The 23,844-nt window shown below is 49.1% G+C and overlaps 1 protein-coding gene across 1 annotated transcript in view; it reads left to right on the forward strand.

Moving 5' to 3' along the window:
- The first annotated feature begins 308 nt into the window (after nucleotides 1-308).
- LOC105485411 (ATP binding cassette subfamily A member 4) overlaps nucleotides 309-23,844 on the forward strand; it is a 126,388-nt gene continuing 102,852 nt past the window's right edge. Inside the window, exons 1-6 of the mRNA XM_011747756.3 lie at nucleotides 309-374; nucleotides 8,393-8,486; nucleotides 9,876-10,017; nucleotides 12,426-12,565; nucleotides 18,287-18,414; nucleotides 22,432-22,629. Of these exons, the coding sequence (XP_011746058.2) occupies nucleotides 309-374; nucleotides 8,393-8,486; nucleotides 9,876-10,017; nucleotides 12,426-12,565; nucleotides 18,287-18,414; nucleotides 22,432-22,629 (768 nt within the window). The remainder of the gene's footprint in view (nucleotides 375-8,392; nucleotides 8,487-9,875; nucleotides 10,018-12,425; nucleotides 12,566-18,286; nucleotides 18,415-22,431; nucleotides 22,630-23,844) is intronic.

Consider the following 23,844-nt stretch of genomic DNA (forward strand, 5'->3'; position numbering starts at 1 on the left):
AGGAGAGTGCCTGAGGGTCTTGGTTTCCCACTGCATCCCCCACCTCAATTTCCCTGGTGCCCAGCCACTTGTGTCTTCAGGATTCTCTTTCTCTCACTAAAAATGAGCCAACGCAGTGTCCGGGCTCCTCTCCCCAACAAAGGGCTTATGCGTAATTAAAAAGGATTATGCTTTGAAGGGGAAAAGTAGCCTTTAATCACCAGAAGGGCACAGTGGCCGGAGCGGGAGGCGCTCTTAGCGGCGTTTATGTCCTTTGCTGTCTGCGGGACCTCAACTCTGACCAATCTGGTCTTCGTGTGGTCATTAGCATGGGCTTCGTGAGACAGATACAGCTTTTGCTCTGGAAGAACTGGACCCTGCGGAAAAGGCAAAAGGTAACAGTTACTGTCTGTGGTTTAAAAACGAGGTGTGGAGCAAATAAACAGGTTGGAAGTGTGGAGTGGGGTGGTGGGGCAGGGCGGGGGGTTGTGAGCAGTCAGTGGGCTTGTCGCCGATTAGCACTGAAGCCGTGTTTAGCTGGATGGCCGCTCTGTGGGCCCCTCTGACGGTGCCCTTCCCGGGAAGATGTGTTCTCTGTCCTCAGCCACATGAGAATCTTTTGCCCACTCTGCCTGTCAATCTATTGCCTGCCCACCCCTCCCCCACCCCCGGTTTTACACCTGCCCGTCCACTCTACCTCCCTCTAGGGCATCCACACTGAGCAGTGGGAAGAACCTTAAGCCCTGAAGAGCAGGCCAAAGGCAAACAAGAACTCCCTCAAATAGCTTCCCAGCTTAGTGAGGGCTTATTTCATTGATTCTCTAAGGCACATTGTTTTTTCACATGTTAACATTTTGAAATTGGGATGCAGCTCACGATCAAGTCACAGTTTAACTGGACACATTTTTTTTCTTTCTTAGTGGTGCAGAAAAATAACAGTGCATCTTACAATTGACTGTGTCCTAGATTCTGTGAGACGCAATACACTATTAACCATCACGCACATTTCCTGAACTCTTTCAATGAGCAGACACCAGGCTGGGCTAGACTGGAGCCCTAAAAGCATAACACAGATTCCACCCTGCACTGGCTTCTGTGCTGGCTGGGAAAACCCAAAGTATGTTTTGAGACCAAGAGCAACGTAAAGTAGCACAGGTGGAATATTCCATAAGAAGTGCAGGCAAAAGGTGCCGGAGATCAGAGAAGACCAAGACTGTACATGTAAATGACAACTGGCTTTGTGCATTTTTTTCTGGGAAGGGATAAGGCGTGACTATAGAACTATAAAGAAAGAATGCACTTTGCTACAGCCTTGCAGAGTCGTGCAAATGCCAATGACTAAAGGAGCTGAAAGAGGAAGGAGGTTGATAAGGGGTGGGGGCTGCATAGGGGTGAGATTAGGACCATGGGAGCTGCAAGCCACTGGAGAGCTCAGGAGGAAAGGGAGGGAGACCTGCTTTAGATGAGAAGAGAACAGTATTTGTTCCAAATCTCGGTTCAGAATAAGTTCATGTAGGTGATGGGGCCAACTGGAACAGGTGAAGGCCTACGAATGAGTGTTTCAGTGAGGGCCTCCTTAGAGTTGAATATGAAAAGGTGTTAGCTAAGTATAGAGCTGGTACCTGAGAGAGTAAAAGAAAACTCTAAGGTATCGTGGAGGTAGCAATTGCAGGACACAGCTCCCACCCCTAGGGCTGAGAGAACCAAGGGAAGACAGAGGAATTATTAAGACTTGGAAACATCGATGAGAGGTCTGTGGAGCTGACATTAGGACTTGGGAGCAAGGCGTGCATCGAGGCTGCTGCTGGGTCTCTGAGCCTGACCTCGGGTCTGGACACCTGAGGAGAAAGCCCTGGAAGATTGGTGCATGTAGAGCCAAGGGACAATAGCTTAACAAGCAGCATAAAAGAAAGCAGCACGGGACACACTTCAACCATGCACGTGGATGGCTCCAAAGCCTGTGGGTGGCCAGCCCAGGATGCAGGGAGGCTGCAGGGGGAAGAGGCAAGTTAGACCTGGCTTGTCTGGGAAGGGCCATTGTCCTCAGGCCACTTTCCTCTGTCAAGACTGTTGCTGAAGTTATCTGTTGTCCCCAGGGGCCAAGTGTTAAGAGTAATCAGAAACTCAGTCCTTTCTCCTAGGAGCTTCCCTTCTTGCATGAAAATCCTGACAAAACTGGAAAAAACTCATGATTAAATTTATTCATGTATTCATTCTTTCATTCTATCAACAAATAATCTCCAGGCACTGTGCTAGGTTCATGGGTATACAATGGCAACAAGGCCTCCCAGCCCCTGCCTATGTGAGGCGTCTGTGGATTGTGGAGGAAAATCCAATATGCCATTGTTCTCTCTTTCCTATAAGAAATTAAAGCTCTCAGTTCATGTTATTCTCACTGTGCTCTCTGTGACCCTCAAAGGGGGTCACATGATAACTGAGGACTGTAGCTGCTGGCCTAAAATGAGCCCATTCCTGTGGCGTTCATGTCGCTGTGACAGAGAATAATCCTGTTTTCAGAATGGTCTGGTGCCCTCCCTCTCAATCTGGCCTTTCCCTGGTGTGGGCAGCTCCTGCTCAGGGACTCTGCCTTCTCCACAGTGTGCTCCCAAGGAGATGGAGCCACTCAGGCTGAGGGCCTTGGCCGGGCCACCTCCCAGGGCTGGGCCTGGTCTGGGCTGGCGTTCACTGGATGCCGTCCCGATGGCCTGGAAATTGAGATTTCTGTCTGGCATGCCTCCCAGTGGCTCCCCATCTGCTACCACATTCCAGGAGCTTCCAGGATGTCTGGGTAAGACAGAGGCACCCCCCACGGTTTCAGTAGCTCTGAGAGGGATCTGTGGCTCCTTCCTAAGCTTTCGGTTTTTCTGGAAACTTCTGCCTCTAGAAGATGGTCCCTCTAAGAAAAGTACAACCACCCAGCCCATAATTCAGCTCCCAGGTTTTCCCTCAAACCTCCATGCCTCCTGTAGGCAGAGCAAGAGTAAAAACAGATACCAAATTTCCTCATTCGTCAGCTCCCAATCCCTAAGGGCATAAGATGAAAATCTTCAGATCTCTGCTTTCCTCCCTCCTTTTTTTTCTTCCTCTGTTAAAGTTTGTCAAGTGTTACTAAGTGTCTGGCACTGTACTAAGTGCATCACCTCCCTGAACCCTCCCAACAGCTCCACGAGAGAGGCCTCTCTGTGATCCCCACGGTACTGATGAGGTCACTGAGGCTCCAGAGAAGGATTAGTAATTGGTGGTGTTGGACCTGGGATTCACACCCATGCTGTGTGACCCAGGACAGGCAGGCAAGGCCATTACACCACACCAACCCCCATGGATCAAGATCTGTCCAATAGTCTGGTCACTGATCTCACTAAGACACAGTGACCACATAATTTATCATCCAATCAGGGCAGTTTTGAAAGTGAAAGGGAGTACTATTAATAATTGCACTGGGACAATAAATGTAAACTAACACTGGACCTGGCAAACTGGGATGCGTGTTTGCCCTATACCAATGTGAGCTAGACAGAGCCACCGCCTTCATGGAGTTCAGAGCCAGGCAGGAGCGGCTCCCGTGTATAATTACTATACAGCACAATATGGGAGCCGTGGAGCAGAAGGAAACACAGGTGGGAGTGAGGAGTAGGTCTGGGAGCTCAGAGGAGGCATGATGAGGAGAGGATGAGAGAAGACTTCCCAAGGAGTTCATCCTGATAACGTGCATTCCCAGCGACGAGAGCTCTCTCCACTGCACGAGACAAACACACATCCGCCTGTGTCGGCTGTGGACCGGGAGCTGCGTCAGGGAGGGTTTATGAAGATCACTAGGTGGGTCTCTTGGTGTCATCCCTTCATCCCAGCTTCCGGGTGAGGACAGACATCTGGGGGAGGCCTGAGGACTCATGAATGTGGGGCGCTAGTCATTTTTTGGACACCACACCCCTGAGCACCTGGGGACAGCTGTGGCCTTTGTCCGGGGCCCAACATCAGGCCCAGAATGTGGCAAGTATGGAGAGGCTGGGCACCAACTCCAGTGTACCCAGGCTCTTGGTCATGTTTGTCCAGGCTAAGAATCCTGTCCTGGTTCTTGGTGCAGAAAGAAAAATCAGGGGGCTCATGTTAGGCCTCGGCTGCCTTCTGTTAAATTGAAAACAGAGCAGGAAGGAGGAAAATGTAACAGGCTCAGTTTTAAAACAACAAGCACAACTGTGCCCTTGCCAGAAACCCTCCTCCCGATGTCGACTGAATGGTAAAGAGAGGAGGGAGGTGAGAGGGAGAGAGAGAGAGAGAAAGGAAAGAGAAAGAGAGAGAGAAGGAAAGAAGAAAAAGAAGAAAGAAGAAAGAGAGAGAGAGAGAAAGAGAGAAAGAGAGAAAGAAAAGAAAGAAAGAAAGAAAGAAAGAAAGAAAGAAAGAAAGAAAGAAAGAAAGAAAGAAAGAAAGGAAGGAAGGAAGGAAGGAAGGAAGGAAGGAAGGAAGGAAGGAAGGAAGGAAGGAAGGAAGGAAGGAAGGAAGGAAGGAAGGAAGGAAGGAAGGAAGGAGGGAAGGAAAGAAAGAAAAAGAAAAGAAATAAAAGAAAAAGAAAGACAGAAGGAAATACCAGTTTGGAAAAAAAGAATTTTCCACCAGCTCTTCTGAGCCTTGGCTGGGCTTAATTAAAGTTACAGACATGTGTAAAGGGCAGGGTGGGGGGAGTCTGAGCTGCTGAGAAAACATGTTTTTAATTATACTGTGGAATTTCTCCCTGGGGTATGCCTGTGCGCAGTTGAGCGTCAAGGACAAGGATGCCGCTCTGGGGCGGGGGTGCTGAGCATGATTTTGGAAGCGGGCGGAAGAGGCTGTTGCGAAGACCAGACCTGTCAGGCTAGGAAAAGAATGGTTGGTGGTCTTTGACCAGGGAGTGACATGTGAAATGCAGCACCTGCCCCCAGCCCCTGCCAAAAAAATCCAAACACACTCTCACAGAGTTAGAACAACAGTGACCTCTCAACAAATATTTTTTAAAGATTACCAACCAACCATTACCTAGATCAGTGGTTCTCAGCCTTGGCTGCACATTGGAACTACCTAAGAAGTGTTAAAAAGAAGAACCCTGATGTCCCATGCCCCAAGATTCTGATGTAGTTGATCTGGGGCATGACCTGAGATCCCGGCATGTTTTCAGCGCGCAGCCACATGAGAAGTGATGACTTAATCAACAGGGGTGATTATTTGAGGGAGGGGGACTATAGGCAGAAAACAACAGCCTAATTCAAGGATGAGAAGAAGGCACAGGTGAGGTAGGATCAGTCCCAGGGCCAGACAAAGAAGGAAGGAAGAAAGGAGGTGCTGATCCTGCCCCTACTCCTGAGAGGAGGCCTTGAAGTCACGGTGCCTTGTGGAGACCACATTCTTCAAAAATACAAGAATGAGTGAGTGAGGGAGTGGGTGGATGCCAGGAGTGTGCGTGACAAGCCTTGCAAAGGAGGATGACAATGCACTAGCTTGGTTTGGAAATTTTACCCATGGGACAGGCAGGCCAAGCTGGCTGGTCCCCTCCGTGGTGCATAGCCCTCCCTCTTTACATATGGAGCAGAGGACGGTGTGTGGCTGGTTTCTTAGGAAGCTCCGTGGTTCCAAGCCAGCAATTGGGCAGTTCTGAATCCAAAAAGGAGGGAGACGAACTAAGTGGAGGGCAGGCCTACAAGGTTGCAGATAATCTTAATTCTGTCTCCTTCCTCTTCTGCCGTTGCAACATCCCTGTGATCTTGTGACAACCCTGTGAGGCAATAACAAATGGCTCACGTTTATTGAGTGTTACCTCATGCCATATTGTGCTTTCGTGTTTAACACAGGTGTCCCATTTCATCCTCACGACTGCTCTGGGAGATAGGTCCTGGTATCACATCCGTTTCACAGATGAGACCGTGTGGCACGGAGAGTTGAGTGGGTTGCCCAAGGTCACATAGCTAAGATGGAACAGGTTGGATAGTAATCCCAGTTACTTGACCTCAGAGTAACCTTCTCTTAACCCTGAGTGTACACTGTAGGAAACATGAGTAGTCCCATTTCAGAGAGGAGAAAACTGAGACTCAGAGGTTAAGCAAGCCCCAAAGTGGTTGTTAACCCAGATCTTCCCACTAACTCCCAAATCAGCATCAGTGTTTAACAAACCAGACCACTCCCAGATAGATGTTGCCACATGGAGGACAGCCAGTCTACTTGATAGAAAGCCAATATTGCAAGCAGTTGTCTAAAGGAGTCAAATGTGTTGGATTTGAACTGGATGTCTCATTTCTTTGGTGAAGACACTGGGAACAACTTCCAGGTTTCATCATTTGCTCCTATCACTCAATGTTGCTATCTTGCTGAACTTGTTTCCCAGCCCTACCCACTGACGGAATGATCCAGAATGGAAGGCAAGACACCAAGGTATATGCCCCTGGGGGAGGCTGTTTCTTAAATCTACAGACTGTTGGTGATCAGAGCCCTGTGTCACCAAAGGCTTTGGTGGAGAAGCTTCCTAAACCAGTCTTGACAAAGGCTCACTCATTCCATGGATATTTATTGGGCACCTATTATGAGTCCTGCCCCATGTGGGGTCCTGTGACAATGACAGATGAGGTTCCTGCCCTCAGGAAGCTTACTGCCCTCGAGGGCTTCACTTACTTGGAGGAGTGATGACCTTCAAGTGCAGTGTGTGTTAAGAAAGGGAAGTCCAGGGCCAGGCACAGAGGCTCACGCCTGTAATCCCAGCACTTTGGGAGGCCGAGGCGGGTGGATCTCAAGGTCAGGAGATCGAGACTATCCTGGCTAACAAGGTGAAACCCCATCTTTACTAAAAATACCAAAAACAAAAAAAATCAGCCAGGCATGGTGGCAGGCACCTGTAGTCCCAGCTACTCAGGAGGCTGAGGCTGGAGAATGGCATGAACCCGGGAGGCAGAACTTGCAGTGAGCCAAGATCGCACCACTGTACTCCAGCCTAGGTGACAGAGTGAGACTCCGTCTCAAAAAAAAAAGAGTGCCTTACGAAAAGTCTATACTTTTCTTCCCATATTGTGTGCGTGTGTGCGCGCTTCCTCCAACACATCCTCCCTATACATATTTTGAGCAAAACATCTTGTAAAAAGTTACAGCTACATCATCACCACCTGCCCGCAAATAGTTTTGCTTTTTCTTTCTTCAATGCATGATCATTTTACCCCATCAATTTATTTTTTAGTTTCTTATAATCTGGTTGCCAGCAGGCTGTTTTTTAAAAAGCAGAACATGGTTTGTTCTTACTAGCAGGAAAGGAGCATGTATTGAGCCTCTGCTATGGTGTCTTTTATTTTGCTGAGAGCCTATTTACATTTCTTTGAGAGGAAAACAACGAAGGGTTACATGAAAGACCATGTGAATAGCCCCTAGCTGATCTATTAAACTTGCTATTCCCGGCCAGCTGCTTCAGATCTCCTTCAGATCTTACGTGTTTCCTTCCTAAGGTCCCTGGAGTAAGGGTTGCATAGAACTATTCTACTCTCCAATTCACCTGTCCCTCTCCCTCTTCCTCTCCTAATTACACATCTCCAACCCCCACCCCCATGCGCAATGCCACAGGGTGTGGACTGCCACAGCCACTGGATCTGCTTTTGGAGTCAAGAGTCCTTAAGCTCCAAATGGAACCAAAGTTTAAATACCAACTTTCAACTATACGTTGACATCAGCAGCCTCTTCCAATGTAAAAACCCATGGCCGTGTGCCCTGCTTTGTTTCTTTAAGCAATAGAAACTGTTGAAGGAAACATGTTGGTAGGCCTGATTTTTGTTGGCTTTGCTATGGATCACAGTCATTTATTCACTCATTCATTCATTCATTCATTCATTAAATGACCACATTTGCAAGGGCAAGGTGATGGGGAGGGTGGGAAAGGACATTGGCCCCAGAAACAGGAGGCTGGATTTTGGTTCTGATGCTGCCACTGCTGATGTGACACTGCACAGGTCGCCTGCCTCCTCTGAGCCTCTTCCTTTATCTGCAGAGTGAGTGGTGACAGAGAAATCTTTACTACCTGTTAAATCAGCATTACCTGGGAGCATATTAGAAATGCAAGCTCTGGTGGGGCCATACTGAACCCAAATCTGCATTCATGTGCATAGTGACAGCTAAAATGCACTGAAGCAGAGGATCTTGATGATCCTTTATGAAAGTCTCATGCTAATGCAGCTTTCTAAAATAGAGGCAGAGTAGAACCCAGATGGACACAAAATCTGATTGATATAATAAAACAAGGCAGAGGTTGTATGGTGGGGAGGGGGTAAAAGAAGGAAACTGTTTAGGTAAATATACCACAACCAAAGTCCTACTTCTCACATGGGCTCTGAGGATGGGTGTGTCTGCTCTGGTTATGTTTTCTATAATCTCTTAGCACCGCTGAACTTTCTCTCTTTTTGTTTTGCTTTTCCAGATTCGCTTTGTGGTGGAACTCGTGTGGCCTTTATCTTTATTTCTGGTCTTGATCTGGTTAAGGAACGCCAACCCGCTCTATAGCCAACATGAATGTAAGCATAGCAGGGTAGCTTGGGCAAGCCCTGGAGAGATATTGGTCTGGGCCTTTTGTCTAGGAAGGTCTTGGGGTGGGGGGGGTGGGGATCTGATCCGCTTATCATCATTTCATGTCTATGATGCATATGACCGATGTATCAATGTTACACAAATTATAATTTTAAAGAAAATGTTTAGAGACAGGGTCTCATTCTGTTGCCTAGGCTGGAGTACAGTGTTGGGACCATGGCACACTGAAACTTCTATCTCTTGGGCTCAAGTGATCCTCCTGCCTCGGCTTCCAAAGTGCTGGGATTATAGGCATGAGCCACTGCTCCCAGCTAATCTTTTGTTTTTTGTAGAGACAGAGTCACTACATTGCCCGGGCTGGTCTTGAACCCCTGGCCTCAAGTGATCCTCCCACCTCAGCGTCCTAAAGCGCTGGGATTACAGGCATGAGCCACCTTGTCCAGCCCAAATTTTCATGTTTTAATCCTAAACATTCTAAGCAAATACTTGTGTGTAGTTACTAAGAGACTGTGCACTTATTTCTGTTTGTTTTGGTTTTTATTTTTTATACCTAAACTCTCTCGTTTTAAAGAGAAGAGATTTATAGATGAGTTCTGTAAAATATTTCAGAAATCAGCATAGAGGATATGTTATACATGATGCCAGAGAAAAATGAGGAAAAGGGATGCTATACAATTGTACTAAAGAAAAATTTTATTTCTTGGACCCCTGAGGTGTCTGCAGACCTGAAAGGAACCTAGTGAGAGCCTCTGTTACACTCTGCCCCTGTGGGAAATGCTTCACCTGGTTTCTGGCCGTCTATGCGGCTAATGTGGAAGCCTAAAGCATTATGCAAAGCTGCCCAGTCCTCTATTCTTGATCTTCACCCTCCCGTTCATGAGTTTCAGGCCCCAGTTCTGAATCAGCCTCCTATCCATCAGACTCTTCCTTCTTTACCTCTCCCCAAGGAGCCCATATCCTGCAGCCCTACTGCATGCTTGGGGGTAGGTGCTCAGTTCACCGTGGCTGAAGGAATAGATGAACCTATGCTCAAGCAGCAGCAGCAGCTGCGTGGAGGCTTCTTGAACTAACACTCCTATGCCCCTCTCAGCACAAAATGATGTGTCCCCCCTTGCTTCCCCTTCACATTTCCACCCATGCCTATTACAACAACTGTCTGTCTCCCCACTACACCGGGAGCTTGAGAGAACAGGCCATGTCTCTAGCACCCAGCACAGGGCCTGGCACACATGAGATGCTCCTGCTTCTTAAATGCTGAGAATGAAGGAGGACATCAGAGGGGCCCGGGCTCCTTCCCAAAAAAGCCAACTCCTAGGTCTGCATCCTGCTTGGGCTCCATGACTAATCCCGTCTTGTCCTCATTTTCTGTTTTAAAGGCCATTTTCCTAACAAGGCAATGCCCTCAGCAGGAATGCTGCCGTGGCTCCAGGGGATCTTCTGCAATGTGAACAATCCCTGCTTTCAAAGCCCCACCCCAGGAGAATCTCCTGGAATTGTGTCAAACTACAACAACTCCATGTAAGTCTTGAGATCTCTACCATGCGGGGGAGGAAGCTGCACACTCCTTCACGTGCTGAAATGCACACGTGCGTGCACAGAGCATGGAGCACTGGAAGAGTGTTCTTGTGGCTTGCCGAGCCCCTAACTTCTTAGGAGCAGAGCAGGTTTCCTCTCTGGAACATTCTGTTAACTGTCAGGGCACTTGGGGAGAAATCTCCAAGCTAAGGCCACATGCACACAATTTCTTGGTCCTTATATCCCCAAAATGTGACCTGGAGTCCGATGGCAGCCCACTGCAGAGATATGTCCACTGCCTTCTGGTCACTGACCTGCTTGAGTGGAGTGAATCATTGTAGGAGAAAACCTCAGTTCCCTCATGCTGATCAACCTGGACAGATCTCTCTTTAAAAGCTTTCTTGGACATCTAAGGGCTAGGAAAAATGTCAGGGAGCATTGAGAAGATAAATGAAGTCAGGTTTACAAAGTGAAGTTTACTTCCTGGGAGAAAAAGACAATTTCCAAATCTTCTGTCGTAACTGCCGTCGGCCCCCTGGAGTGGTGAGATCTTGGAATATGGCTCAGGTGCAGTGGCTCTTCACTGTGGGCCTGCAGCCCATTCTGAAAAACTGGTGAAAACCAATGACCCCTCTCCCAAGAAAAATGGCCACATACCAAACATTACACTGTACATCTGATTTCAGGGAATTGTGGATGCCAGGTTAATAGCCTCTGGTCTAGGGTCAAAACTCAAGTCGAATCCCACAGGAAGAAGGTCTGTCTTCGGAATTCCCTTTCAGAGCATTGGCAGAACATCATGGGAACATATCCTAGAGACAGAGGCCTAGGGTGGGGACAGGGCCATTCCTCACCCGCTGTGCTGACCTTAAGCAGCATCTTGGACAGCCCACACCTGAAAGCCACCAGCACGGGCCTGTTGGGGAGCAGGCTTTACCCTACCTGTATAAACACCAGGCTAGGTGAAAACTGAGATACCTGGTTACTTTAGTTTTTTCCTTGGAGGAGCTCAGTGTGATTCTTCCAGGAGAAGCCCACTTTTAGACTAAAAAGGAAAAAGAGTTTGATAGATCAACCTAATGATTGGAGGTAGCCTTCCCCACTGTGAACAAACTATGGCTGCATGTGCCCTACAATGGCAGAGTTGAGTAGTTGTGACAGAGACTGTATGATCTGTAAGTCTGTAATTTTTATGTTTGCTGACCCCCAGATTACAGGATGATAGAAGAGGAAACATCTGTCTTCCTAGCAAAGTCAAGGAAATGGCATTTAGTAGGGCTCATATTCCTGCAAGCACTGCCTTGCAGTTTTAGTTTACAATTGCACTTTCAGCTTAAGAAACACCTGCCTATCCAGAGAGATCGTATGGGGTCACATGTGGGATCAGGGAGGCCTGGAGACAGCTCAGTGGAGGCTGCATGGAGCTTTGGTGGGAATGGCCCTAGCAGTGTCTGTAGAAGTTATTGGCGAAAACTGAGGGATGGGAGTTGGAGAAGGGGGCTCCAGACACTAGTTGTATTTGGCATTTGAACCCAGAAAGTTGGGTTTCATGTTTCACACACATATTATGGTTGAAATATTGGCTTATTCAAGGCTCTTTTGCTTGCAAGGTATGGAAACCCATTCAAGCAATCTTAAACCCCTGAAGGAAATGTATGATTTGGATACTAGACCTTCTCACAGAGCCAAGGGCAGCAAGGCAGGGCTCAGGAGGGGCAGGCCAAGACCTGGGGAGCTGTCAGGAGCTGCTTCCTCAACTCTCTTCCATCTGGGCCTGCATGGCCTGGCCTCTGTATCTACTCCATTCACCTCTCTCCATGGACCAGTCTCCCCAGCTCCTCAATGCACTGGGCTGCCACCGTTCATGCAGTTCACAGCACCTCGGCTTGGGCAATCAGAAGCCCATCTCTGAACACCATCCGAATCCCTGGGAACAAATCGGGTTGATCCAGCTTTATTCTCTCATCAGCCTTGGCAGAGGCGTGCATGTATGTGTGTGCCTGTGTGTGTGTGCAGGGAGGTCCTTGTGGATGAAGCATGGCTGTCAGAGCCTACCCGTGTGAATGGGTGGAAGGACAGGTCTCAGAAATCTGGGTAAAAACTGGAAAAAATATCTACCAATGTCACCCTGTTTAAGGCTTCTCTGGGCAAGAGACACACAGAGCATGGGACTGAGAGGTGACCAGGCCCTGCCAAAACTGGGAGACTGAACAGATAGTGAGATATCGCTGTCAGTTAGCCTATATGTGCAAGGAAGTAAAATTACCTCTTTCTCCTACCTTGGCAGTATTATAAGGATACTCAATGTAGTAGCTAGTTCAGGCACATAAATCTTTAAAAATAGCATGAGATATTATCACTATTAGAAGAATAACAGCTATTTCCTTATTAATGAGGCTTTGTCCTTACAGCTTGGCAAGGGTATATCGAGATTTTCAAGAACTCCTCATGAATGCACCAGAGAGCCAGCACCTCGGCCATATTTGGACAGAGCTCCGCATCTTGTCCCAATTCATGGACACCCTCCGGACTCACCCGGAGAGAATTGCAGGTAAGCGGGACTCCAGTGCTCTCAAGCATCACTTGCCTCACCCATGGAGAGACTGAAGATATGGGAGAGAACAGGGAGATTTGGTGAAAAAGATACTAGCGGAGGCAGGAAGGGATGGGGTCTGGAGGCGGCTTGAGCATCACCTTGATGAAGATGCCTCTTCCTCCACAGAAGCCTGGAAGGTAGGAAGTTGGGAAGGAAGGCAGGAAAGGTCTCATCCAGTTAAGTCTAGAGATAGAAAGAATGCTAAGACAGATGGTGCTATGGGAAGTATGAGGTCAAGGACTAGAAGCAGGGGGAGAGGAGTTTGCAGAGTTTGGTAAAGATATGGTGCAACTCTCACAGAGTTCTAGAGAGAGAGCTAACCAGGAACATGAAGAAGCAAGGCCAACTATCAGTAAGGAGCCAGGGAGGTTGGAGATCATGTGTCATCATGATATAAATACGCATAATTGTACTATTTCTCCCAGTAATATTTACCATCCAGGCACTGAGGCAGTGCAAGTAGAGAGTGGGTGATGCAGGGCTGGGGGTGTGTAGGGAGGCACCATGGAAGGTCAACAGGCAGGGGGCAGAAGGCAGGCACTGGACTACATGCATCAGGTCCAGGCTGCACGAGGAAGGATGAGAAGGCAGAGGTACTGAAATGGACTGGGAGAAATGAAGAGGCAAGGGAATAGAAGTTTCAATAGGTGTGATGACCCTGTTTAAGTGATTGAGAAAATGAACAAGATAAAAGAGTTGATGGCTGTGGTCAGAAAGTGAAATATGTGAATTCAGGATTTCGAAGGCAAGGTAGGTGGGTGATGACTGGCCCCCAGATGTGGCCAGGGTGAAGTGGAGCGGAGGTGCAGGTGCATGGTGAGGGCAAGGAGGAAATGGGAGGTGAGGGTGTTGGCCCCACATGGGCACCATGGTTGTGCAGGAAGATGGCAGGAGCTGGGCACCAGGGTGGGAGCCACCAGGAGTCAGGAAGAGCGAAGAGGAAGGATGAATGGGCTCCCTCTCCTGTGTCTCCCCTCCCCAGGGAAAGAACAAGAAACAGCCCGAGAGTAACAACTCCAGTGTGCCTTTACAAAGTGTGAGTGGGTGTTGTGTGCTGTTACATGTGTAGTAGGCTCCTCTGCAGATGGCTAGAGGGACTGGAAATGGCCACTGGAGCCCACTTGTGAGAGTGGAGAAAATGAGAGGTCGTGAGGAAGTAAAGCCCCCCGGAAATCCAGAGGTTACTGCAGCCTTGTGGGTGGAGCGTGCCCTCTGAGAAAAGGCTGCTAGTCGGAGGGAGATTGCTGAGGGAACGGGGCTCAGAGGCTGCGAAGGCGGCCGTTAGGGGCTTCTGGGAGATGTATGCTCCTGGGATGAGGGAGTTGACTCTAAGGATGACCTTAGAGGTTGACAGGGATGAGAAAGGGGTCACCAAGTGGTCTACCAGGGGAGTGGGAGAGGCTGTATTGATAGAACAGCTTCTGCTGCAGGTTCCAAACAAGAAATGTGGGAGAATGGTTGAACTCAGCCCCGGAGGCACCTTCCTCAGTGTGCGTGCAGCTCCTTCAACACTTAGCCAACTTTCGGTGCTTCCTGTGAGCCAGGCACTGGGCTGGTCTCTGGGGATGGAGAGATGAGTCAGGCGAATGCCAGCCCTCAGAGGGCTCACAGGGCAGAAGGTGAGAGATGAGTGAGCAGAAAATGACCACAGCGCGTGCGCGGTTGGGTGGAGGGAAGTAAGTAGGAGATTCAGGAGCACAGGAGAGTCAACGGGGGAAACTTCTCCGAGGAGAATCTGATCCTCCTCCCATCCAGCCACCTTCTGAAGCCTTCTCTCCCTATCCGAGTGAGAAAGGACAGGCGTATGACCAGATTGGTGCATCAAAATGCTCAATTACGTTCTCATTGTTTCAAACTAGTAAAGCATAGACTTTATGTAGTCACTTCTACAAACTGCATTATAAACACTCCATTCTTTGCTGCCCTGGATAGAAAAGTTTGTTTTAGTGAGCCCAAGTTTGAAGAACGTTATATGGTATGAGTACAATTACCATTTTAATAGTAAGAAACCCCCCTTCCCCTAGGCACCAACCAGAAGGTGTTTTGTTTTTTTTTTTCCTAATTTAAACAAACAGATGCAAACGTGGGCTGTCCAGCTCCTGGCGGGACGACATACCTCATGCATCCAGTGGGTTCGATGATGAGGCAGACATTTCACTTAAGTGTCTGATCATCAGATTGAGTCCTGCTGGGAGGAAGTGTGAAGGAAGTAATTTCAAACCACAGTTTCTCTGTGACTTTTACAATGTGGATATGAGAACCCAAATCACTATTTCTTAACCCCAGAGCAGGACTGGTTTTGAGTCGGTATGCAGGCGGTTCCTTCTGCCGGCTTCAGGCTTTGAGAAGTCCATAACGGAGCAAATCTGGGGACAAGGGCTCAGGAAAGGCTGGCCACGGCCCCGTGGGAATGGAGGCTCTGCAAGATCCCTGGCCTTAGAGGCTGTGAGAGGGGACAGGGGTCCATCCCCAAGTAAGGGACACGGTCTCTGAGGAAATCCCAGGCCAGGGCCTGAAGGGCACTGTCAGGAACAAAGACTGTTCCAGTCTGTCGAGATTCACCGGGGCGCTGCTCACTGTGAGCATGGACCCATCAGGCCAGTGCTGTGGAAGAGCCCACCTTGGAAAGCAAGCGGGTGGGGGTGGCGGGGCTGTGCTGGGCGTGCTGCTGCACAGCCACCTGGGAAGGCATGCCACTGGTTGACCCAGGCAGAGGTTTTCTTTCATGGCAAACCTGTAGTACTGTATTCTCAGCAGGGGGGATTAATGGTAAAAGACCAGGCATGGAGCCCCCTTCCCTGTGGTCTCTCAATCATCTTTAAAACACCTTCTTCCCTGGAGCCTCCTACATTCTCCTGGCTTCCCTCCCACCCCCACCCTCAGCTCCTGGGGCCTCAGCAGTCCCCACCCCCCAGCCTCTAATCTTCCCAGGGAAGGGAACAAGAAGAACCACATTTTAAACGAAATTTATTTTTCTTTCCTCAGGCTCCCAGTTCACATTTCTCCCTCAGGAGCGTAGGGAAGCTTCTGTCTGGTATCGACCTCCTCTTCACCCGGGCCCCCACCCTCCTCAGGTGTACCGGGAGCCAGCACGCTCCCCCTTCCCCCCAGGGCCACAGCAGCCCTGTCACCTGGGTGGTCTGGCATGCCAAGCCTGGGCAACATCGCTCCCAGCTTTTCTTGTTTTGCCCCTTCTCCCCAGCAAGATATTTGTATGTAAGGTCAGGTGAGTGAGTTAAAGAATAACGAAGAGATAAACAGTCAAATGGAGTCCTGACTCTCAGGTCAAGACAACAGTTATTTACTGAATGCCTCATGTCATTCAACAGACATTTATTGAGACTCTGATTTGATGTCAGTCTTTAATGCTGGTGTCAGAGAGAGGTGACTTCAAGGGCTTGCATCTGTGCACTCAGCATTGCTAGGTACAATGAGGAGTATAATAAAAGCAGGAGCCATAGCCCCCAACTCTCAAGAGATCTCCCATGTGTGTGTGTCTGCATGTGCATGCATGTGTGTGCATGCATGTGTGTGCATGCATGTGTGTGTGCATGCATGTGCGTGCATGCATGTGTGTGCATGTGTGTGTGTGCATGTGTGTGCATGCGTGTGTGTGTGCATGCATGTGTGTGTGTGCATGTTGTGCGTTCATGTGTGTGCATGTGTGTGTTGGGGATGGTGTTGGTGGAGTGAGAGTGTACAAGGCTGTATATGAAGGGGTAATTGGGAAAAGAAGAGTGGAGCTGGCACCCAGCGACAGGAGGAAAAGCAGGAGGCTGGGTTTGGAAGACAGCCGGATTTATGTTTTTGAAAAGGAGGGAAGACTAGAATAAAAGGGAGCAGCTCCCCTCAGAGCCCTCTTCTTCCCTTGGGGCCTTGTGTCCAGCTTTCCCCAAAGTCCTCAAATCTTTCCTATGCAAAGGGGAGTGACAGTAGGCACAACTCTCAGGGCGCCCATTACTGTGAGAGAGGCCACTGTGCCACTGTGTGGTCAAACTTCAGGACTGGCTTCCCCTGCCCTAGCTGCATGGACAGGCCTGTGGGGTTGGCCCAAGACCCTTCCAGAGGAAAGTAGCTGCAACATGAATCTGGATATGGTGCTGTTCAGGAAAAGGCACAACCTGGGGATGAGAAGGGTGGCTGTCCAGCACACAGGGGCAGGCCTCTGGCCACTTGGGGAGGGGAGAATTTGAAGAGGGAGAGGATGGGACACTGTGGAATTGGGACCAGGAAAGAATGGGGACACATGATGGTTAAAGTTAGTTAGAGAAGAAGTGGGAGATAAACAGTCACCCATGCCCCTGAAGAACTCGGGGTAAAGAGATTGGCATTTTCACGCACTCCAGTGCTTTCCCTTCATGTTGAAGTCCCTTCATAGACACCCAGGTCCATAAGGCTCTTCTCTGGTCAGAGCCTCATGAGCTACAGCACCAGCGGGGTTGAGGCAGGATATTTAGCAGCACCCCTGGCCTCTACCCACCAGCACCTCCCCAATTGTGACACCCAGAAATGTCTTTAGATCTTCCCAAATATTCCTAGGAGGATGAAATTCCCCTGTTCCAGCTCCCCAGACCCACCTCAATGAGAAGCACTGTCCTAGACCAACCCCACAAAGCATCTGACACCCCCACCCAGCTCTGGCTAACTTTTTCCACCTTCTTACTAAATTGGCCCTGGAAGCCAGCTGAGGAGGAGGGTGCTTGTGTGAATCTCCCAGGAAGGGTAAGAATATTAATTTGATCATAACAAGCATTTATTGAGTGCTCTCTGTTTTGAGGCCTGGGAGCTAAGCACTTCACATTCCTTACCCCGAGTCAACAATCTTATGAGGGAGATGTGGAAAGTGCAGACACAGGGACAGGCTCAGTCACTTGCCCCAAGGTCACCTTAACTGTTAGGTGTTCTTTATGCCTCCTTATAAAGAAACCCTGCTTCCCACAGGTGTTGAGAGGAGCTGGAGGGAGCCCAGGCATGTGCCTGGCTCTCCTCTTTCTACATGGAGCTTTTCCTGCCCTCAATGGCCCCAGCTTATTTCTCTTAGTCCATGACAGTGCCCTGGGCATCTCAGCCCAAGCTGAGATGATAGAAACACCCAGAAGGGTCCTCTACCCTGTGACAGCTGCAGTGTGGGAAAAGCACGTGTCTCCTCCAATCCTAGACCAGGGCTTCTCAACCTCAGCATTACTGACACTTGGGGCCAGACAACCCTTTGTGTGGGGGAGGGAGGAGTGTCCTGGGCCTTGCAGGATGTTTAGCAGCACCCCTGGCCTCTACCCACTAGCACCTCCCCAGTTGTGACACCCAGAAATGTCTTTAGATCTTGCCAAATAGTCCCAGGAGGATGAAATTCCCCTGTTCCAGCTCCCCAGACCCACCTCAATGAGAAGCACTGTCCTAGACCAACCCCACAAAGCATCTGACACCCCCACCCAGCCCTGGCTAACTTTTCCCACCTTCTTACTAAATTGGGCCCAGCTGCTTCAGCAGTCAGTGTTGTGACTGTGTTGGGGGCAGCCCACTGGCAAGAGCCTCACCTCTAGGGGCTCCCAGAGACCCCAAGAACAGAGTCTTCCTCTGAGAGTCGAGTTAGAAGTGTTCCCAATCAACTCTAGCTGTTTTCCCTTTTTTGACCCATTTCCCCTTCAATACCCTGTCCTTTCTCTTATTCATGTGTAGGAAGAGGAATACGGATAAGGGATATCTTGAAAGACGAAGAAACACTGACATTATTTCTCATTAAAAACATTGGCCTGTCTGACTCAGTGGTCCACCTTCTGATCAACTCTCAAGTCCGGCCGGAGCAGGTAGGTGGATGTCACTGGCTGGTGGTCCCTGGAGGGGAGGGGGGAAGCACCCAGCCTGAGAAAGGCAAGAAACATGTTGACTTTATTCTTTTTTCTTCCTTGTGTTCACATTCAGAATCCATCACTTAATGCCTTGTATTTAGGAAAAAACCGGGGGATCACTTGAGATCGTGATCATTTTCATCATAGGACTCAAAGCTGCACACATCCTAGCAACTTTAAAACATCTCAGGTTTTTATAACTGGAAGGAAACGTAGAGATCATGGGGTACAACCTCCTCTTTATAGATGAGGAAACAGAAGTCTATTCATTTATTACTCAACTATTTAGGGACAGTTATAGGTATTAGAGCACAGTGTGAACCAGACAGGCAAAACCCCAGGCCGAGGAACTTCCATTCCAGTGGGGCCACAGGCAGCGCTCAGGTAAGCAGAGACTCTGCTGTGTGACTCCTGGCTGTGATGGCTGCTGCAAGGAAAATCCAATAGGGTCGGGGGTTAGAGAGGGACACAAGGGCAGGTTTAAGGGGGATGCTCAGGAAGGCCTTCCTGATGAGGTGGTATTTGAGCAGAGTTGTCTGTTAGCCACATAGTGAGAGGAGCGTTCCGGGCTGGGAAGCTGCCAGCACAGTGCTGGCAAGTGCTGCGGTGGCGTCCCGGGGCTACAGAACCTGAGACGCTGCAGAAGAGCCCACCTCTGCTTTCCTGGACCACTTCCTTCTCAGCACCAGGAAACTCCTTCTTCTATCCCCTGGCACATTTCTGACCTGTGTATACAACCCCAATTTATTTTACCCCTTTAAATAATCTCCTCTATTTATGTAGAGCATTCTTACCACTAAATCATGACTTGCACATCCCTTAGCTCCTTTACTCCTCACAACAATCCTGAGATGGGTCAACAGAGAAGGAGGCTTGGGCGTCTGGTGCTGGGGTGATTTGTGCACAGTTACAGGGCTAGAAATTGTCAGAGCCAGATGGAATCCAGGTCCTGTCAATCCTAATCCAGTGTTTCTTACTCCAGTCCAGGGGCTCGCAAAGCCCAGAGACCAGCAGCATCAGCAATGCCTGGGAGCTTGTTAAGAATGCAAATTCTCAGGCCCCACTCCAGGCGAATTGGGTCCAAAGCCCTGGGATAAGGCCCAGCAATCTGTGCTTCACAAGCCCTCCAGGTGATTCTGCAGGCTCAGGTGTGAGAGCTGCAGCTGTCCTCTGGGCCTTCAGGGCTCCCCGCCCAGCTTCTTCAGTGTGATGAACACAGCAAGAATGCAAGATCTGCAGCAGCTGATATACCAGACACCCTCCCGACTCCCTCCTGGCTGGGTCTGGTCTTCCTCCAGACTCCAGGAGAGAACGAGACATAAACACAACTTCAGAGCCTGTGTCAACCCTGAGATCAAGGTCTGCACAGGGTGCTGTCTGAGTCCAGAGGAGTGAGGGACCCCACCCCACGTGGTCAGCACCGGCTCCTGGAAGCAGGTTCTCACACTGGTTCCCTGCACAGTGAAGGAGCCCATACCTGCTTTTCTGGCTTCTCAGACCCTGAGGTTTTCACCGAAACTAGACAAGGGGAACCCAGGGTCAGCCTGGAGGCAGGGTGAGCTTGGCGCCTGCAGTGCCCAGGCCCTGGGGTGGTGCGGCTCCTGCCAGGCCCTGTTTAGCTTCCTCTCCCACCCCCACAGAGGGGGTGCTGTCAGCACCGATTGCTCATTTTCCCCTTTGCTTTCTCTTCAGCTCGCAAAACTCAAGTCCTGACAATGCCTGTGATGACTTCCAGTTGGTAATAAAAGGGAGATGAAGATAAGGACAGGAATTTCGGGGAAATTTCTTTCCAGTTCCTTACTAACGTGACATTTGGATCTCTAGCGCTGTGCTTCTGGCATCAGTGTCGAGGCCTTTCACGTGGGAGAACAGAGGCTGGGGTCACCAGGTTGTGCCTTTATTTCGTATTGCTGGCTCTGATGAGCTGATGCTCTGCTGATTAGCAAACCCTGAGCCATCTGCACTTCGCAGAGGCACGTTCCAGCCGACCGGGCCCTCTCTGCCCACTTCCCAGGATGCTTTGCCTCGTGGGCTCACCTGTCTTCTAGCTCCTGATCTGTATCTCCACCTCCATCCCGCTCCGGGGCTCCTGATCAGCACTGTTCCCAGAACTGTCCATCACCATGGCAACGTTCTCTCTGGGCACTGTCCAACATGGGAGCTCACCTCTGTGTTGTTGCCCATGCTCATTGAATGTGGATTTGTGTCCTTTACCATCAGGACTGGATACCCCTCCTGGTCCTTTCTGCCTGGGGTCTGAGCACAGCTCAGAAGGAACCTCACCATCCCCACTCTCCATCTAGGGAATTAGAAGATGACAGGGGCTCAGTTCTCTGGCTCACCCCAACCCAGTAAACTGGACATGCTTCAAGGCCCAACTCAGATGTTGCCTCCTCAGTGAAATAATTTATAAACCTACCCTTCTTTGTCCTGCCTTCTCCCTCTTCCCTACTCACTGGTGAGCTAACAGGTGATGGTTAAGCTCTGGGTTCAAATCTCACAAGGCCACACACTTAGCTATGTGACTTCAGGCAAGTTAATTAACCACTCTGTGCCTCTCATTTCCTTATTTGTAAAATGGAAATAGCAAAAGTGCCTACTGCCTATGGCGGTTGAAGTTAAAAGAAATAATATATGTGAACACTTGGAAGGGTGCCTGATACATAGTAAACACTCAGTAAATACTAGCTGCTTTTAGTAGCTATTCTTCACATGCTCTCTTCAGTGCTCTGGTTTCACTGTTTTATGGGTCCCTGAGATTGAAAGGGTCCACACTGACTCCTGGTGAGCTGTGACCTGTGCCTCGTATGGGAACCAGGCTGCCATGTGTAGTCTGGGCAGTGTAGGAGTTAGCAGAGCTCAGGCCTGTTCTGCCCTCCAGCCCAGAGAGCCGTGTCGTTAGAAGTCATGGGAGACTGTGGTGCCCCGGGAATCTCATGAATTTGCCCATGGTACTCAGGGTCTTCCACTGCTATGGGAGTCCAGGACTCCAGGAGCCAGTTAAGGTGCTGGGTGGCCACGGGTCGCTGGCCAAGGTCCGGGCCTCTCCCCTGCCACCTGATCCTTGAGAGGCCATCATGAGGGTTGTACTTCAAGAACCACTATCCTTGAGCTCCCCAGGAGCTGCAGAATGTGCGCTATGCAGGGTTTAGGGGCTCCAGACAAAATAGGTGCAGAGTGTCTAGTTAAATTCGAATTTCAGATAAACAACAAGTAATTTTTTTGAATAATTATGTTCTATTTGGACCCAATTTGGGACATATTTGTACTAAAGATTATTCATTTATCTGAAATTCAGATTCGACTGGGCATCTGGTACTTTTGTTTGCTAAATCCAAGAGCAAATTTGTTCTAGCTACTCCTCAACCCCACCTTCAGGGAGGAAGCCTTGATGGTACTGTCACATCATGCTGTAAGAAGGGAATCCCTTGAATTGTAAATGGCACCCTGATAAGGGGAGGTATTGGGATCGTATTGGTTTCCTGTTGCTACTGTAACAAATGACCACAAACTTAGTGACTTCAAACAACACAGATGCATTATCTTATGGTTCTGGAGGTCACAAGACTGAAAGTTAGGGAGTCAGCAGGACTGCATTCCTTACTAGGGAGTTCTAGAGAAAAATCAATTTTCCTGCCTCCTTCAGCCTCCAGAGACACTCTGCAATCTTTGGCTAGTGGTCTCTTCCATCCCAAGGCCAGTGGGGGCTCATCAAGTCTTTCTCACATCACATGACTCTGTTTCTTCTGCCTCCGTCTTCCACATTTAAGGGACCCTTGTCATTACACAGGGGCCACCTAGAAAAGCCAAAATATTCTCCTTATTTTAAAATCAGTTAATTAGTGGCTTTAATCTCATCTGCGATCTTAATTCCCATTGCCATGTAACATAAGGTATTCCCATGTTCTGTGGGTTAGGACGTGGCTGTCTTTCCTACCACAGGGCAGTTTCTAGCATTGCCTCTTCTCCCTGCAGTTTGCTCATGGAGTACCGGACCTGGCGCTGAAGGACATCGCCTGCAGCGAGGCCCTCCTGGAGCGCTTCATCATCTTTAGCCAGCGACGTGGGGCACAGACTGTGCGCTATGCCCTGTGCTCCCTTTCCCAGGGCACCCTACAGTGGATAGAAGACACTCTGTATGCCAACGTGGACTTCTTCAAGCTCTTCCGTGTGGTAAGGGAGGGGTCTGGCTGCTCACCAATTGCAAGGTGATTCTTGGGGCAGCAGAGCCTGACGAATTGACCTTGGGGAGGGCGTGAGCCTGGTGTTCCGGACAATCCTTGCAAAAGCTCCAGGCTCCCAGGACTCAAAAAATCACAACTGATAGTATTTCTAAAACAGTGGTCCAGGGACCCAGAAGTCACTATGAGGTTCACCATTAGGTATGTGGCTGTGGCATGTTTCTGTCCACTCTAAATGTGGGGAGAGTCCCCTTCACCTCCTCTGGCAGAGTGGTAAAGGAAGGAGGAGGCCTGGTTTGACTCCCTGACCTGCTATTTCCTAGCCAGGTGATCGTGGTAAGATATTGAACCTTTTCTGGTCCCAGTACTTATCTATAAAACAAATATAATACTTTACAGAGTAGTAGGAATTATATAAGAAAAAGTATATGCAAAACATTTCATAAATTTTAATAAATGAAGGCACCATGCTTCTTCCTCTGGAACTGGTCTCAACCTCAATGGTTGGTGTTTCTAGAGAGAAAAAATGACAGAGAAAATTTGATAGTCTCAAAAATTTGGAAAGCCCTGATCTAGCTCAACCCTTTGTTCTAGAACTGCATCCCAGACAGACTGCCTGGGACCTGAAAATACCTCCTCCTTTGCTAGAAGGATAAGATGAGAAGGAATGAGATAAAGGAGGTGTAGAGCAGAGGTTTTCATACTGCAAAGTGCATAAAAACCATCAGAGAAGTTGGTAAAAGATGCAAGTTCTAAATCCCCACCCCCAATCACTCTGATTCAGAAGAACCAGGCTGGGCCCAGAATCTATCCTGTTACCTTTGGCGATCCTGATGAAGATCATTGTAGGCCACACTTTCAGAAACACTCAAAATTAGAATCCTTCAGAGAAGGTGGCATGTATAATATTTCTAGCATGAAATTATGTTTTTGTGGGGGTTTTTTTTTGCCTACCTTTTAATGTCTAGAACTGTGTTTTAAGGAATGTCAGTCACTAAGAACTTGATTGAGGAACTGTGTTTTGTCTGTTTTATGACTGTTCTCTCAAGTCCCAGGAAACCCACTCTCAGTTTGTCTTAAAAAGCAAGCTGAGGCCGGGCGCGGTGGCTCAAGCCTGTAATCCCAGCACTTTGGGAGGCCGAGACGGGCGGATCACGAGGTCAGGAGATCGAGACCATCCTGGCGAACACGGTGAAACCCCGTCTCT

Source organism: Macaca nemestrina, chromosome 1 (genome assembly GCF_043159975.1).
Source record: "Macaca nemestrina isolate mMacNem1 chromosome 1, mMacNem.hap1, whole genome shotgun sequence".
Lineage (NCBI taxonomy): Eukaryota > Metazoa > Chordata > Mammalia > Primates > Cercopithecidae > Macaca > Macaca nemestrina.